Source organism: Thunnus albacares, chromosome 7 (genome assembly GCF_914725855.1).
Source record: "Thunnus albacares chromosome 7, fThuAlb1.1, whole genome shotgun sequence".
Classification (NCBI taxonomy): Eukaryota; Metazoa; Chordata; class Actinopteri; order Scombriformes; family Scombridae; genus Thunnus; species Thunnus albacares.
The window spans coordinates 22950001-22966162 of record NC_058112.1 but is presented as its reverse complement, the minus strand read 5'-3'; the positions used below and the strand labels follow the sequence as shown (position 1 = coordinate 22966162).

Below are 16162 nucleotides of genomic sequence, written 5' to 3'. Positions count from 1 at the left end.
TAAGTAATTAGTCACAGTTACCAGTTTCTTCCCTCAAAAAGTAATTGAATTACTTTACCAGTTACTGCATATAAAAAGTAATTAGTTTCTAGGGAAAGTAACTTTTGCGTTACTTTTAACGCAAAAGTGTAACTCGAGTTCAATCCACTTGGTAATTTTCCCCACAATCCTAAATCAGTTCAGTTCAATCCACTTTCACAAACATAAAAAGAAAGACAACTCAAAGTTCCGCTCCAGGTTTTACCGCAGATCCACAACTCAAACCAGGAATAGCAGCGGCAGTTCAATAACAGGTATTATATATAATATATTATAACTCCAGAGATAAGAGTTATGTTTTACCACGAGTTGGCTACAATGACGTGGACTTTACAAACACAGTAAGCTCAGGTGATGATGTGTTTGTGTTATGTGTGAGCAGTGGTGGAAAGTAACTAAGTACATTTACTCAAGTACAGTACTTAAGTACAATTTTCCACTTGATGCTACTGTATACTTCCACTCCAGAGGTTTATTTTCCAACTTTAGTTGCTTTACAGATTAAGATTTTTCACAAAATATTTTATATTTTAACATTCTGTTATTTAAATGTTCTGCTCTTTTCTTTTTTACTTTGTGTGGAAGGTGATATATGAATCAAGTGTATTATTATTATTATAAAAACCATATATTTGTATAATATGATTCAGTGCTGTTACTATTAAAGCCCCTGGAAAGGCAAATCCATGATTGGCTATTAATCATGTAATTTGGGATCTAATGTGCATATAGTAAACACCTAAAAAGTATGAGAACATAGCCTATGTAATTCTTTAGAAAGTTTCTCTCCTTTCCCTTGTTACTGGGTTGCAGTTAGGCGGGGCTAAGATAGGGAATTTATTACGCAATAAATATCCATCCAATCATATTTAAGAGAAAGATGATTGACGTAACTATCTGGCCTAGCTGACTTCACAACACTTACTCTCGTCTCTCCCAGAGAAAACAATGCAGTGCACTTTTCTTTTCTTTTAGCTAGAATGAGAATTCAATTAGCCTGATATGGTTTGAAAGTTACTGTGTTAAGCTAACTAGCAGACTTGGGTACACCATCCAAATCTGTATTCTTCACGGAGTGGATAAGTGGGTCAAAAGTGTAGCATAGCAATGCTAACGCTAACCATTTCATGTAAGTGAAAGTATCTAAAATTGGTTCCACATTGATGAACATTAAAATGCTCTTATATGTATTTGTTAGTGATAAAGACAAACAATATACTGTAATAATATAACACTTTAAAAAGAAGCCAGTCTGCAAAATCAATACTTTTACTTTTGATACTTTAAATACATTTTGCTGATAATACTTCTGTACTTTTACTTAAGTAACATTTTGAATCCAGGACATTTAAATCTCAGTAATTGTAATTGTGTTATATAATTTGAAAATGCAATTAGTTACATTACTAGTTACTGCCAAAAGTAGTGGAATTACTGCCTGAGTAGGAGGAACACTCGAGGGGAGACCTTAACCTTTGGTGGGTCAATTGAGCAAACATCAGCTGACACTGCTTTGTGTTTTCAGGCTTTCCCTCAAAAGCAGGTGAGAATGATGAAGAAGGCCTCTGCACTTATCTTAAGAAGAGGAATTTCAACATTTCAGAGCAAATTGTGCAAAAATGGTGAGTGGAAAATAACAGTTTAAAAGTACAGTGTACGTACAGTTCGTTATGATAATAATGATGATGATTTATGGCTGTTCACCATGACCTCTTCTCTCAGACAGCCTCTTCAGAGTTCATCCATCTGTATCACAGGCGTTGGCAGAAAACAGACCGGTGGTTGCGCTCGAGAGCACTATTATCACTCATGGCATGCCTTATCCACACAACCTGAGGTACTGTGAATGACCCTCAAGTGTCAACAAACTCTGATGCCAGCATTTAATATTTATTTTAATCACTGACAATGAGCCCCATTAATGTATTAACGCAGCACGGCAAAGGAAGTGGAGGCCATTGTGCGGGCTGAAGAAGCCACTCCCGCCACGGTTGGAGTGATTGATGGCAAAATCCACGTCGGTCTGTCCTCAGAGGAGCTTGACCATCTCGCCCGCTGCAAGAGCTCCATGAAGGTGTCCCGTCGTGATCTGCCCTACGTCATTAGCAAAGTAAGACAGCAACACATTCATGTTAAATATGACCTTTAAATCAATATTTGTCTAACATACATGAGGGCTCATCCAGTGGCACGGTCTCATCTTATTACATGAATCTGTCATGTTATGGGGTATTGTATGCTGTCCTGTATGTTATTTTCTCAGGGGTTATCTGGGGGAACGACTGTGTCAGCCACTATGATAGCAGCACACAGAGCTGGCATCTCTGTGTTTGTCACAGGGGGCATCGGAGGAGTGCACAGAGACGGAGAGAACAGTAAGATAACCAACACCCTGTAGGAAAATACTCAACTGACTTTTAGGCAGACTGATACCAAATTCCTCTTCTTAACATGCCTCAATAACAGACAAACTGACCAAACCCATAAGCAGAGATGGAGCCCACCTGAGTCACACATGTGATCCAAAGGAGGCCATTTAAAGGCTGAACGAGCTGGTGACAGACTGTTCACTCTGAGGAAGCGTAGGAACACCAAAACTGGCAGGATAGCATGTTAAGAAGAGTAAGTTAGTGTCATGTTCACGCATTATTTCAGTGAATGATTATTCCTCCAGGTCTGGATATCAGCGCAGATCTGACAGAGCTGGGCAGGACTCCCATTGCTGTGGTCTCTGCTGGGGTCAAGTCTATTCTCGACATCGGTCGCACCCTGGAGTTCCTTGTAAGAATACTGAGATTGTTTCTCAGAAAATCACTGTACAGCAGGAGATGTCATACTGCAATTCACGTTTGAATGTGTACTTCAGAGAGATGAATATATTTACGCCATCTTTAATTTATTACACCAGCTTGTTATGTGTGACTTAAATTAACATTCCTAGACCACTGGTTATTTCCTCTACTATTTAATTTTTGTCAGGAGACGCAGGGTGTTTGTGTCGCCACTTATGGAACGTCAAAGAATTTCCCAGCCTTCTTCTCTCCTCAAAGCGGATTCATTTCCCCGTATCAAGTCTGCAACCCTGAAGAGGCTGCAAAACTTATCTGTAAATCGGCATTTTCACATCCTGCACATTGAATGTTTCCTTGAACACTTAATTTAAAAAAAAAAAACCCAGCACATTCAACACAGACTTTTCTGCATGCTGTGTTTATATCTGTTGTTTTTGTGTGGTTCAGCCAGCACTCTGTCGCTTGGTCTCCAAAGTGGTGTCCTGTTAGCTGTGCCCATCCCGCAGGAGCATGCAGCAGCAGGCCAGCAGATAGAGCAAGCAATACAGACTGCAGTGACAGAGGCGAGGTGAAGAAAGTCTTTGTGGCAACACCCATTTTCTGACATTGTGATACTAACTTGTGGTCATGACTAAGGGAATGAAATCAATTGCTATCTCTCATGGAAAAGTCATTGCTGTCTGTTTTCTTTTAATTTACCCAGTGCTAAAGGCATCACAGGAAGAGATGTGACGCCTTTCATTCTTCAAAAAGTAAATGAGTTAACTGAAGGAAAGTCCCTTCAGGCCAGTATCCTTCTAAATCTGTATTTCTGATAAGTTACACAGAAAACATGATTGTATCAAATTCTCAGAAAAAAATAAACACAAAGCAATTAAAGACTGATGAAGTGGGCTGAAAATGTCACAACACTGTCCCCTGTTGATGACCTCTGACCTTCTGTACATTATAACTACACTGTCCTTGACCTGTTTGTTCCTAGACATTGCTCTCATTCGTAACAATGCTAAAGTCGGCAGTCAGATAGCCTGTGCGCTGTCAAAGGAGATGAATAAAAGAAAATTAAGAAACACATCTGATCATCATGGAAAAAAATCAGAGTCAGATGTTGTGAGTATAAACACATACAAAGAATCTCTTTCCAGTTGTGGAGAAGGTTAAGTCAAATATAGCCACAATACAGAACTTATGATGCTCCTCTGTTGCAGGTCGTCATAGGGGGAATAAATGTGGATTTTATTGCCAAAGGAAAAACACAAACACTTCTTGTAAGTTTAATTTACAGCATTCATTAATCTTCAATACAGGAGATTCCATTCAATCATATTATGTAGACTATAATGACTTCTGAGAACTCTTGTTGTCTCTTTCAGTTTGGACAGACCAACCCAGGAAGTGTCTGTCAGTCATTTGGCGGTGTAGGACGGAACATTGCTGGTGGGTTTTTATCTGATTATGTATGTACACGTTTTCATCAGCAGGTTAAATCTGTTCATGTTTTCCTTCAAGACTCTCTGAGTCGTCTAGGCTATAAACCTCTGTTCATCTCTGCCACTGGAGCTGATTCACACAGTGATGCAGTGTTAAACTACTGTAAACATATGGTATGTGGATATTAACAATAGTTTTCTATCACCAAACATGATTCAAATTGTATTTACTTAAATATGTAAATGTTATTTACTTTTTTTTCTTATTTCTGTAAGAACACAAGTGGCGTGGCGAGGCTACAAGATCAAAGCACAGCTACTTACTGCGCTGTCATCACCGAAAGTGGAGAACTGAGTCTTGGATTGGGTGATATGGACGTTCATCAGCAAATCACAGAGCACTATGTAGGTTGAAGGTATTCATTTTTAGCCAGGCTAGCCCAAGGTTTATGTTTCAATATCATATTGAAAACCATATTCACTATTTATCTCTACATTCACTAACATACAGTATCTCTCCAGTCTTGGCTGAATTTCAATGATTATGTTGATTTCTTTTAAAGCCCTCCATAGTTTGGCTCCGCTACATATTTCTCAACTTTTAACAACTTATTCTGTACCAAGCCCGTTAAGTCTGGCAACTAAATGTTAAAAGTTCCTGGATCCAGGCTGTAGACAAAGAGGGATCATACTTGTCAATCATACGTGTTTTAGCTCCAACACTGAGGAGCAAACTTCCCTTCAGCATCAGATCAGCTGAGTCTGCGCCACATTTTAAAAAGGGTTTAAAAACCTACCTGCATGTTTTATGTTTTTTATGCTTTGTTTTCATTTCTACTTTGTTTCACCATTATCCTAAAATTCTTGTTTTTCATGATATGATTGTATTATATTTGCACATGTGACGCACCTTAACTCTGGTTTTGAAAGGTGCGATTTTATTTAGTTACTAACTTACTATTTCCGTATCTTTGAATATCTTCTTATAGGTGTCACAGTTTGAGAAGCAGCTGTCATCAGCCACTCTTGTGTGTCTCGATGGAAACATCCCCGTCTCCACCATAGACTATGTTTGTTCTGTTGCCAAAAAGCACAACATTAATGGTAAGCATGAGTAGATGATCACTAAATGACAATGAATGATCATGAACCGCAGCTTCCATAGATTTTGATGTAACAACATCAATGTGTGTCGCAGTTTGGTATGAGCCAACGGATTCAGAAAAAGCCTGTAAGCCTTTCCTGTCAGATGCCTGGAAGTCGCTGTCCTACTCATCCCCAAACCTGGCAGAGTTGTGCACCATGAACAAAACACTGGGCATCCAAACACCTGAAGGTGAAAGTCTACTGAGAGAAGTTAGAAAGTATTTAATGGTACTGATTTATGTTCCCCGAACAAACACTCCCACTTGTTTCAGTTTCTCAGTATGTATGTTTCTCATGAAAAATGCAAATAGTGTGATACTAAGCTAAGGATGTGGTTTTGTCTTATGGGACTGACAGTGCTTCCGAGTTCCCTCGACGAGGTGCTGAGTGTTGCTGTGGCTCTCTCACGCCCCCTTCTGGAGCATCTCCACTGTCTGGTGGTGACCCTGGGGGCTCATGGAGTGTTGCTGTGCGGAGAACATGATACAGGCTCAGTCAACCTGCAGCCAAGAAAGCAGAAGAACGTAAGGGCTGCCTATATTCATACTGGAATGGTGATGATGATGACGATTGCTATGACAGTAACAGTGAATATGATGTTCATTGCATCCGTGTTTGCAGAAGAGGAAGCTTTGTGCTCTTCACTACCCAGCGCTGACTGTGACCGCAGAAGAGACAATGAATGTCTCAGGAGCAGGAGATAGGTGTTAAAAACTTACACGACCTACTTCTCCCTTCCTTCTTTTTCAAACTTCTGCTTTAGTTTGATCTACTTTCCATGACCTCTATTTTCTCTCTCTCTCTCTGACATTCTTAAAAAACACAAGACACTCATCCTCGCTCTGTCTGCAGTCTTGCAGGTGCCCTGATGGCGGGGATCCTCCAGGGGCAAAAGACAGACACCTGTGTCCAGATGGGGCTCCTGGCTGCACGGATGTCCCTGGCATCTCCGCACCCCATCGCCCCTGTGCTTACCTCAGACTCTGTGGATCCCAATAACGTCCAGACTCAGAACTGGCCCGAACCAAGTTTCATGTGGATTGATTAAAAATATTTTTTAGCTGTGAAACATTATTAGAGAAATCTGTGAAGATTTTGTCTATTATGGATGGGTTTGTTTAATATATTTTTGCAGTATTCTTTTTTTTTTTTTAAGATTTTTTTTTGTGAAACTTGTTTACATCATATGACTGAGAAAATGAATGAAAGAAGATATCAAACTTTTGTCAAAAATTTTTATATATTACACAACTGTTCTATAATCATGCAAAAATTGATAATCACTTTTACATTATACATTTCTGTAAATAAATCATGAAATATTATAACAATGTACTTTTTTAAATTTCTTATAATAGAATGTACTTAATAAAAGTACAGAGGTATTATCAAAAATGTACTTTAAGTGTGTATCAAAGGCAAAGGTGCTCATCATTCAGCGTGGCCCTTTTCAGAGTGTTATATTATCAATATTTGATTATTGATGCTTTAATGTGTAAGCAGCATTTTAATGCTGTAGGTGCTCAAGTGTAGTTAATTTTAACCACTTGTTATACTGTTGGGTACTGTAACAATGTGTCATAACGTTTCACATTTTTAATATGATGACTATGTTTTGTATGTAAAATCATAATCTGTGAAATAATTAATAACTTAATTGCTTTTAATAAATGTAATGGAGTAAAAAGTACAATATTTCCACCTGAAATACACTGGAGTAGAAGTATTAAGCAAAAATGCCTCAAAATATATACTTGAATAAAGCTCCTGAGTGTATGTACCTGCTTATTTTTTTGTAATTTTATTTTAAAGTCCATATTTTACAAATTTGAATAAATGGTTCCCTTGTTCAGAATCAAGTTTAAAATACAAAATGTGCAATACATTTCACTTATTATGGTATATTTGAACAGGCTGTATATACTGTACCATACTATATGTATATAAAGTAACGTCTTTTTTTATCATTTAATATTTATCTCATCACTCCTACACTTGCTTCACTTCTCTGTACTATCTGTGTCCCATTTACAGTCCACAGAAACAGTTACACCTGTATATAGTCATTCCTTGTGTATATTTCTAAAGATAAGTGCATTGAGAGCCACTGTCCTCAGAGTCAAAACTGAACATGGAGAAGAAGCTTTCAGTTTTTATGCACCACATAATCTGGAACAAACTCCCGGAAAACTGCAGGTCTGCTGCAAATCTCAGTTCTTTTAAATCAAGGCTGAAGACTATGATGTTTGCTGCTGCCTTTTATTAATATCTTACACTGCACTGTAATTTTTCCTCTCGTATTTTATGTCTTGTTCTATTTTAGCTTATTTTTATTTTCTAATTAACTCTTTTTAATTGTATTTAAAATGTCTTTTTATATTGCCTTATGTTGTTTATACATTTTATCTTGATGCCTTTTATGTTTTATATGAAGCACTTTGAATTACCTTGCTATTAAAATGTGCTATACAAATGAACTTGCCTTGCCTTGCGTAGAATCACCGAAAACTTCATCTCCCAGAAAGCACCTGTCCTTTTGCGCAGACTCAGTGGCACTGAATACTTGCCCCGCTCCCTCCTCCCTACTTTAATGCTAGCTAAGATGGTGGTTTGAGCGTAAATTGTCTCCACAATACCAAGAAAAACAGAGGGGCAAAAACACCTTAATAGCCTTTTATTTACAACAGAACAACACATCTACGGTTATCTTAAGTGGCCGTTTGTAGAAATTTGGACATTTCAGACACATTGGCTCGCAGTCCCCGCCCAATTTGGTGTGACTCCCTTGGAGAGGAATCTAAGCTAAATACGGACAGGGTAAGTAACGTAAGCCGAGCTAGCTTCCAGTCCCCCGCAACAAATAAAGGACATTTGTGTTTATTACGGCTTTATAGACGGGCAGTAGAGTATTCTCGAGTTTATTAGCTCACTGTCTCGACCATCTTAATGTCGTGAGAGCAGTGTCAGTTGGTTTTTTAGTGCCAACAACTTGCGTTAGCTTGTGTAGGCCGCGTCGTAAGCTACGTACATGTTGATGGTAATGTAGCATGTAGCATCAAAAAGCAAGCTGTCAGTAAATATGTAGGAGGAAAAAACGTAACGTTTTGTCACACAAGCGCTTAACGTCTATGTTATATTAATATTCAGCTACGAGTGTTTTGTTTTTTGCTTTTTATGACACAGTTGCTCCTGGATACTCGCTTCTTTTCTAACGTTACACCGGCTTCTTTTAGCCAATTGGCGGCTACTGTTAGCTTAGCCTAACGTTGGTCAAATAACATCTGTCATAATGTAGGATCCAGAAGACCGGAGCAGCTGAGGTTACCAACCTGGCTAACTAGGTATTTAGGCTTCCTACACGACTCTTAAAGATAAACCTGTGATACTCGTGTGCGTGTTAAATTATGAGCAAAATTGCAGCCAAGTGTTTGAAATTCTGTTATCGTTTAATGCACCTTTCGCACTTTCGGCTTTTTATCAACCTGGACTTGTCATTGAGCTCGCCTCCTGGCAGCAGTGTTGTCAGACTGGAATATAACTGCAAACAACAGGCGTTTCGTGTGTGTATATAAACGCAGTTTGTAGTGTTTGCTGCCATCATGACGCTGTGTCAAGTGCTGTCAAGCCCTTAGAAAGATGCCACAACATCTGCATTATCATTTTCATCACGTTTACTTCTGTTTTTGGCTTGTTTTCTAAGGTGTTAAGTTGTCTTTTTATGCAACACGTATTGCTAATAACCAGTACAGTCTAATTCAAAGCCCTGTAATGGATCAAAAGCTTCATGGAGATTGTAATGTTGAGTTTTTCTTGAAGCTGTTTTTGAGACGTGTTGATTTAACCCTGTAGTCGTTTCTGTAGGATGTAGTTTGTGACCCATCACGATTTCCCAGAGCCCAAGGTAACATCTTGAAATGACTTTTGTTGTCAATACAGCAGTCTGAAATTGAATAATATACAATTGAACAATTTACTATCAATTTACTACTACAATTTACTATCCTAGAGGACATAGAAAACCAGCAAATATTCACTTTTAAGAAAGTCAGAGCTAGTAAATGTTTGGCTCTTTTGCATTAAAAACAACTCACAGGATGCCTCAGTTATCAGAATAGTCGCTGGTTAATTAGTCATTCAACTAATTGAGTCAGCTCCAAATTATATTAGACTGAGAGATGTATCCAATATGCAGCACACCCTTATTGATACAAATGGGTTGGACATAATATTAGCAACTCCTGCTGGTACAACGTAACACAATATCACCAGCAGCACAAACTGCAGCTTCCAAAATGACCATAAAGTTGAATCAACAACTCTCTAAAACAATTTCACACATCACATGAAGGTAGTTGTATTAGACATTGTTAGTTTTCGCCAGATATGCTTGATAAACATAGTTCAGTGCTTCCTCTGCTGATTCACAGGTCAGATGTATGAAAGATGGTAATATAAATGTGTTTCGGGGTGCTCAGTCTGATATTGTGACCTTGGTGGTCATATATTCAGTTATACCATCCCGCTATTAAGCATGTGTGGAGAAAAAAGTTCAGTTGATATTATTTTCAATCATGTTACAATGGGGCTCTCATACCGAGCTTCTATATGTTCTCGTAGCCCTGTGCTCTGTGACCAGCTTCAATACTCACCCTCGCTGCGCCATAGGATGTCCCACAGCCCTGAAATGAAGGACGACCCCATGGAGTGCCCCTTGTGCATGGAGCCGCTGGAGATTGACGACGTCAACTTCTTTCCCTGCACCTGCGGCTACCAGATCTGCCGCTTCTGTTGGCATCGCATCCGCACAGACGAGAATGGCCTCTGCCCCGCCTGCAGAAAGGTGAGGAAAAGATGATGAACTTGATACCAGAGAAACTCATCAGAACTAGAAGTTGATGGGGTTTTTTTCTGTCGTGACAGCAGGGGGGATGTGTATAGAAAAGTAGAGGTGATGATGTTGAGAGACCACATGCTAATACAGGCGGGAAATAAATAGTTTAATCCCCTTTATAAAGTAGCTGGTCAATTCAAACATCAGCCTCAGCAGTTTTGCTAGTGATGCCTGTTGAAATACCTTTTTGACAACAGTGGCCTCACATACCCACTTTTCTAGAAAAAGTCACATGATGTGGACTAGTAAAATATTTTTTAAATGATTGATATCTCAGTTTAAAAACTAAATTCTTGATGTTTATCCTCTGCATAGCCGTACCCAGAGGACCCTGCTGTGTACAAGCCTCTGTCACAGGAGGAGATCCAAAGGATAAAGAATGAAAAGAAGCAAAAACAGAATGAGAAAAAGCAGAAGGTGACAGAAAACCGCAAGCATCTGGCAAGTGTCAGAGTGGTCCAGCGAAACCTGGTGTTTGTGGTGGGGCTCTCACAGCGACTCGCCGACCCGGAGGTCAGTATCGCCACTAACAAGCTCGGTGACTTGTGCTAATTCTGACATTAACGTTATAGAACAGATATTTTAGTTGAATTTGAATGAGGCAGTTGCCGTGTCAGACCGAAGGCATTAGCTGCTTGATTTATCCACAGATACAGTGAAGATCATAAATACTTTGATATGAAATGATTTGAGTGCATCTTTAAAGATCTCTCGGTGCAACATCCCACTGAAACCTGAAGTGCAAAGCTTGTGTTGAAAATGGGAAGAAAGAGCTTGTAGATTACCCAAAACTTTGTGATGAGTGTTTTCTTTTTGCATTGTGCCCACAGGTCCTAAAACGACCAGAGTATTTTGGGAGGTTTGGGAAAATCCATAAAGTGGTCATCAACAATAGCACATCTTATGCAGGTTCACAGGTGAGATGTAACAAGATTCTGTTTCCAGTTTCAACAGATGCTAAGATTTTCTTGCTCTGTTCGTTATTTAATTACTTATTATTATTATTAATATTATCAGTATTTATATTTAAGTACTGTATTTAATTCTTTATAGATTACATTGTTAAGTGATTAAACATGTCATCGATCAATAATGGAAATGATGGTACATTACTGCTGTAGATGGATATAAACAGCTTTAAACAACTACAGCAAATCTGTTTGACTTTCATGTTTACTTTAATTTTCTGGTTTTTCAGGGGCCTAGTGCCAGCGCTTACGTCACTTACATCCGCTCTGAAGACGCTCTAAGAGCAATACAGTGTGTGAACAATGTGGTTGTTGATGGCAGAACACTCAAGGTTAGAAGTTCACCTCAATGACTCAGATCAGTAGTTTTATGAATATTTTAAGTACTGATTTTGTAAGTAGCTATGAGAAGTTTTATTTTCATAAAAGCCATGTAATAACTTTACTCTGGTCTGTTTGTAAGACGCAGACATCCTTATAATATATAAAATATAATTGGCAACATGAAGTCATAGAGTTAAAGGAAGAGAGAGGAAATCTTTGAATTTTATTTACATATTTTCTTGCATCATTTTCTCAGAGCTTCTGTTTCTGTTTTTCTTCTTACAGGCTTCTTTAGGCACAACAAAGTACTGCAGTTACTTCCTCAAAAGTATGCAGTGTCCTAAACCTGATTGTATGTATCTACATGAGCTGGGGGATGAAGCAGCTAGCTTTACTAAAGAGGAAATGCAGGTAAAATTAAATTAATCAGACTTCATGCTGTGAGTAGTAATAATATTTGAAAAGGCTAAAAGTTGACTCATCTTGTGTCTTTTGTTCTTAGGCGGGAAAACATCAAGAGTATGAGCAGAAACTCCTCCAAGACCTCTATAAAATTAACCCTAGCTTTCTACAACCTCCAGCATGTGGGACAGAGAAGTCAAAGAGTAAATCCAACTCCACACAGAGGTAAGTTTTTTTATTTCTTCTTCTTCCTCTTTGTACTTCCAGGGTGTAATGCTCAATGCTCAATGCTCGATGCTTCTCCTGTTTTGTAACAGAACCAACAATAGCAATGGTAAAGATGGGTGGCCGACGCTGTCAGGGCATAACAAACTGGCCAACGGGCTTTCAGAGGACCGCAAGTCCCCTCCGCTGCTAGACTATCTAGACCAAGAAGTTATTACTTCAGATGGGCTAGATACAGAGCTGGGTCCCGGCCAGCGTACTGCCCTGTCCCCATTCTCCACTAACTGTGATATTAACAGGTAATACAGACCGCACACACCCAGGGAAAACATATCCTCAAAGATAATGATGTTATTTGTTTTTCAGTAAGCAGTTTTTGTTAATATCTAAATTTTCTATCTGCAGTCCCAGTGACAAACCTCCAGAGTCGATCAGTATGGTAAATGGAGAGACTTTACAACAGGTAAAACGACTTCAATTGTCTCGTTATGTCAGTTAAATCTTAATGAAAATGAGTCAGATCTGAGCAAACGTATGTTGCTTTCTCCTGTCTCTCCAGATACCCACCAGTGACTCCCCCTCCCCTCCCCCGGGTCTAACCAAGCCCAGCCTGGTAGTGCCCATCAGCGTGTCAGACCTCACGGCCCGTTCGCCCTTTGAGGGTGCGGCAGCTGAGTCCCAGTCGCTCTTTTCAGACAACAGTAACTTCAGACATCCTAACCCTCTCCCCGCTGGCCTGCCCCCCTTCCCCAGCTCTCCCCGGGGCAGCTCTGACTGGCCCATGACCCCTGAACCACAGAGCCTCTTCACATCAGGTAACTGAAACATTTTTTATGTCCTGAATGCTTATTTTGCTTTGTAAAATGTGCTCCTACTTAATCAAAGCACTGCTAGGTTCAGGGTGTAACATTTAGTGGCATCTAGCAGAACGGACTTGGCAGAAATGGAACATAATATTCATAAGTGCATTTTAATTAGTGTATAATCAGCTGAAAATAAGAATTGTTATTTCGTTACCTTAGAATGAGCCCTTTATATCTATGCAGGGAGCAGGTCCTCTTCCACAGGGCCCGCCATGTTGCAACGCCATGTTTCTAGAGTAGCCCAGAACGGACAAACTAAACACTGGTTCTAGAGAGGACCTTTCACATTTTTCATTAGTTTCACGGCCACCGTAGGTTCTCCTACACACCTTTGGAAGGGGAGGGGTATTCAGTTGGTTGCAATCTGCAACTTCACCACTAGATGCCACTAAATCCTATTAATTTTCAAACTACAGGTAGACAGGTAGCAGCTGCGTTATTCTGACTATGTAGGATTATCTGTTATTCACTGTGGCGGTTGTACATCTTAATATTTATTATAATGGTGATGTCACTTGTATTTTCTGCCATTGCAGTCATTGTACATTGCTTAAAATGTAAATGTAACTAATTGTATTATCCAAAAAACAACAAATAAGGAAACAAACTTGGGACACACTGCTGATCAGACATATTTATACACAAATGAGCACAATTAGTGTGCATAATCATATCTCTTGCATATCAGTAGCGTTCACAGATAAGCATTAGTCTTTAATAAGCAATAGATTTTAATAGATCCCTCTGCATGACTGTATTTATCTTTTAAATGACAATAATACTGGAAATAATATTTGAGTGTTTAGTTTAATCAACTAGTCGAAGAAATCCTCTGGCTGTTAGTTGATTCATCTTTTTTTAATCTCACATGGCAGACAGCTGAGGTAACTTCTCTTTCCTCTCCTCACAGACACGATACCAGTGTCTTCCTCTACAGACTGGCAGGCCGCCTTTGGCTTCGGCTCGTCCAGCAAACAGCAGGACGACGACCTGGGCTTCGATCCTTTCGACGTCACTCGCAAGGCCTTGGCCGATCTGATAGAGAAGGAGCTGTCGGTGCAGGATCAGCCCTTGTCCCCAGGGCTGCTCCCACATGGGAGCAATCATGGTCCCAGCCTGCTGCCCCCCAACCCCAGCGCCTCTCACCACTTCCCTAGCGGCCTGCCACGCCTTCCCCAGCTCCACCACAGAGCCGTCTACAGCTCCTTCAGTTTCCCCGGCAGTCAGAACAGCCAGGCCAGTCAGCAGCAGCCAGCCGCCAGACACCCCTGGATGGGCGTCCCCACACGAAATAACCTCACACACTTGAACCACTCAGCCAGTGCTGCCTCACACAGTAATTTACTGGACCTGAATCTGCCCCCTCAGCACAACACAGGGCTGGGAGGGATCCCCATCTCAGGTACCAGACACCTGGGTCACTGTGGCATCAATACATGTTAAAACAGAGATCAGATGTGTTACATAATGATCTTATTGAATGTCACAATATGTGCTCTCTGCCTTGTAGCGTTGTAATGCTTGTTTTGATTAGCTTTTATTGACCTTACAGGAGAAACATAAACACTGATAGATGCAGTTCTTCATCTCACCACTAGTCTGTACAACAGACCTGAGTCACTGACAGATCCCTTTCCTTCTCCTCTCCTGCAGAAAACAGTGGCTCTATAGACGGCTTAAATGTGAAAGAGTGGCAGGATGGCCTCAGAGCTCTCTTGCCCAACATCAATATCAACTTCGGGGGCCTCCCAAACTCCTCTTCCTCTTCATCCTCCTCATCCTCCAACAGTGTTAACCACATCGGTGGGCCGGCAGGGCCTGCAGGCATCTCACACAGCCTGAGCTGGGACGGCACAGCCAGTTGGATGGACCCTGCTATCATCACAGGTAGTCTGTCAGAGCCCATCTTTAACTGAAATATAATCAGTTGATTAATTAGTTGATCGACATGAAAGAAAAATTAACCCCAACTAAAATGTTGATTATTGTTTTATTGTCATTTATCAAGCAAAAAAGCGAAATTTATGGTTCAAGCTTCTGTTTTATGGAATTGTAAACTGGATTTTAGCAGCAGATAACTTCATTATCATTATTTTTTTCTTAATTAATCTCTTAGTTTATAAAAAGGTCAGAAAATTGTGAAAAATTTCCTTCACAGTTTCATAAAGCCCAAGATGACGTCTTCGGTTTGCTTTTTTGTCTTAACTAATAGTCCAAAACCCAAAGATATTCAGTTTGTTATAATGTAAAACAAAGAAAAACCTGGAATCATCAAGTGTTTCACATTTTTGCTTGAAAAATGACTTAAAAAATGAACAGATCACTGAAGTAGTTGTAAATTGATTTTCTTTTGATCAACTAATCAACTGACTGTTTCAGATCTAAATTAATAATGTTCGGGGTTTTGGACTGTTGGTCGGACATAACAGCTCATTAGACTCTGATTGTGATGTGTGTTTTTCACTATTTTCAGATATTTTTATAAACCGAGTGATTAAAAACAAAATAATTAACAGATAAATCTGTAATGAGAATAATCGTCAGTTGCAGCCATGTTTACATGACAAACTGCTTATCTATTCACTCTTAATGATACTGGAAAGCTGTTATGTGGTGTGTTTACCAGTTGTGGACAAAATACCAAAAACAGTATGTTCCATTTTCCACGATTTGATGGATTCATGGTTCAGACATTCATGTCCCCCTCAGGAGGAGTTATAATTACTTTGGTGATCTCTCAACTTTTCCCCAACTCAGAATCTGTCTAAAGATTCAAGTTTATGACCAAATAACCGCAAAACTAATAACATTCCCATCAGCTTTAACTGTACTTTGTGTTCAGTGCTAATGAGCAAACGTCTGCATGCTAACACCCTAAACTCAGATGTTGATGATTGTAAATATTATACAGGTACCTGCATCAGCATTGTCATCATGAGCATGTTAGCATGCTGATGTTAGCATTTAGCTCGACGCACAGCTGTGTTTAGCATGACTGCAGACTCTTAAGTCTTGCTGATGCTCTTCCTCTTGCTGCATTACATATTTTTGCAGTTTTTGCAGCTGATGCACCTGCAATTCA

General features: G+C 39.6%; 2 protein-coding genes across 6 annotated transcripts in view; both read left to right on the top strand.

Moving 5' to 3' along the window:
* Positions 1 to 1051: 1051 nt before the first annotated feature.
* On the top strand, positions 1052 to 7261 carry zgc:136858 (uncharacterized protein LOC678543 homolog). Of its 4 annotated transcripts, XM_044355470.1 has the most exons (19): positions 1052 to 1168; positions 1565 to 1661; positions 1762 to 1876; positions 1975 to 2149; positions 2303 to 2414; positions 2714 to 2820; positions 3019 to 3145; positions 3279 to 3399; positions 3535 to 3620; positions 3814 to 3941; positions 4040 to 4099; positions 4205 to 4268; positions 4341 to 4435; positions 4538 to 4666; positions 5251 to 5365; positions 5460 to 5597; positions 5765 to 5931; positions 6029 to 6111; positions 6260 to 7261. In XM_044355470.1, the coding sequence occupies exons 2-19, from the start codon at positions 1589 to 1591 to the stop codon at positions 6453 to 6455; spliced, it is 2091 nt and encodes a 696-aa protein (XP_044211405.1). In that variant the 5' UTR covers positions 1052 to 1168; positions 1565 to 1588; the 3' UTR covers positions 6456 to 7261. The 4 variants fall into 4 exon arrangements, with proteins under 4 accessions (XP_044211405.1, XP_044211407.1, XP_044211404.1 ...); XM_044355469.1 differs by lacking the exon at positions 1052 to 1168 and having other exon boundaries at positions 1357 to 1661; positions 6260 to 7260; XM_044355471.1 differs by lacking the exons at positions 1052 to 1168; positions 6029 to 6111 and having other exon boundaries at positions 1357 to 1661.
* A 711-nt stretch (positions 7262 to 7972) lies between these two features.
* The window catches only part of cnot4a (CCR4-NOT transcription complex, subunit 4a), a 10597-nt gene continuing 2407 nt past the window's right edge, over positions 7973 to 16162 (top strand). The window contains exons 1-12 of one of the 2 annotated variants that reach the window (XM_044356680.1): positions 7973 to 8224; positions 10073 to 10247; positions 10614 to 10811; positions 11129 to 11215; positions 11497 to 11598; positions 11876 to 12001; positions 12093 to 12217; positions 12310 to 12516; positions 12623 to 12680; positions 12777 to 13032; positions 13991 to 14482; positions 14734 to 14967. In XM_044356680.1, coding sequence (XP_044212615.1) covers positions 10074 to 10247; positions 10614 to 10811; positions 11129 to 11215; positions 11497 to 11598; positions 11876 to 12001; positions 12093 to 12217; positions 12310 to 12516; positions 12623 to 12680; positions 12777 to 13032; positions 13991 to 14482; positions 14734 to 14967 — 2059 coding nt within the window. In that variant the 5' untranslated portion in view covers positions 7973 to 8224; position 10073. Of the gene's footprint in view, positions 8225 to 10024; positions 10248 to 10613; positions 10812 to 11128; positions 11216 to 11496; positions 11599 to 11875; positions 12002 to 12092; positions 12218 to 12309; positions 12517 to 12622; positions 12681 to 12776; positions 13033 to 13990; positions 14483 to 14733; positions 14968 to 16162 lie in introns of both variants that reach the window. The other variant, XM_044356679.1, reaches the window with a different exon arrangement.

Excerpts from the sequence above, each read along its gene's own strand:
- zgc:136858 (XM_044355470.1), top strand. The coding sequence starts at position 1,589 with ATGATGAAGAAGGCCTCTGCACTTATCTTAAGAAGAGGAATTTCAACA. Across the intron at positions 3,400-3,534 it reads ACTGCAGTGACAGAGGCGAG|TGCTAAAGGCATCACAGGAA; the intron begins GTGAAGAAAGTC and ends TAATTTACCCAG. Across the intron at positions 3,942-4,039 it reads AAAAATCAGAGTCAGATGTT|GTCGTCATAGGGGGAATAAA; the intron begins GTGAGTATAAAC and ends CCTCTGTTGCAG.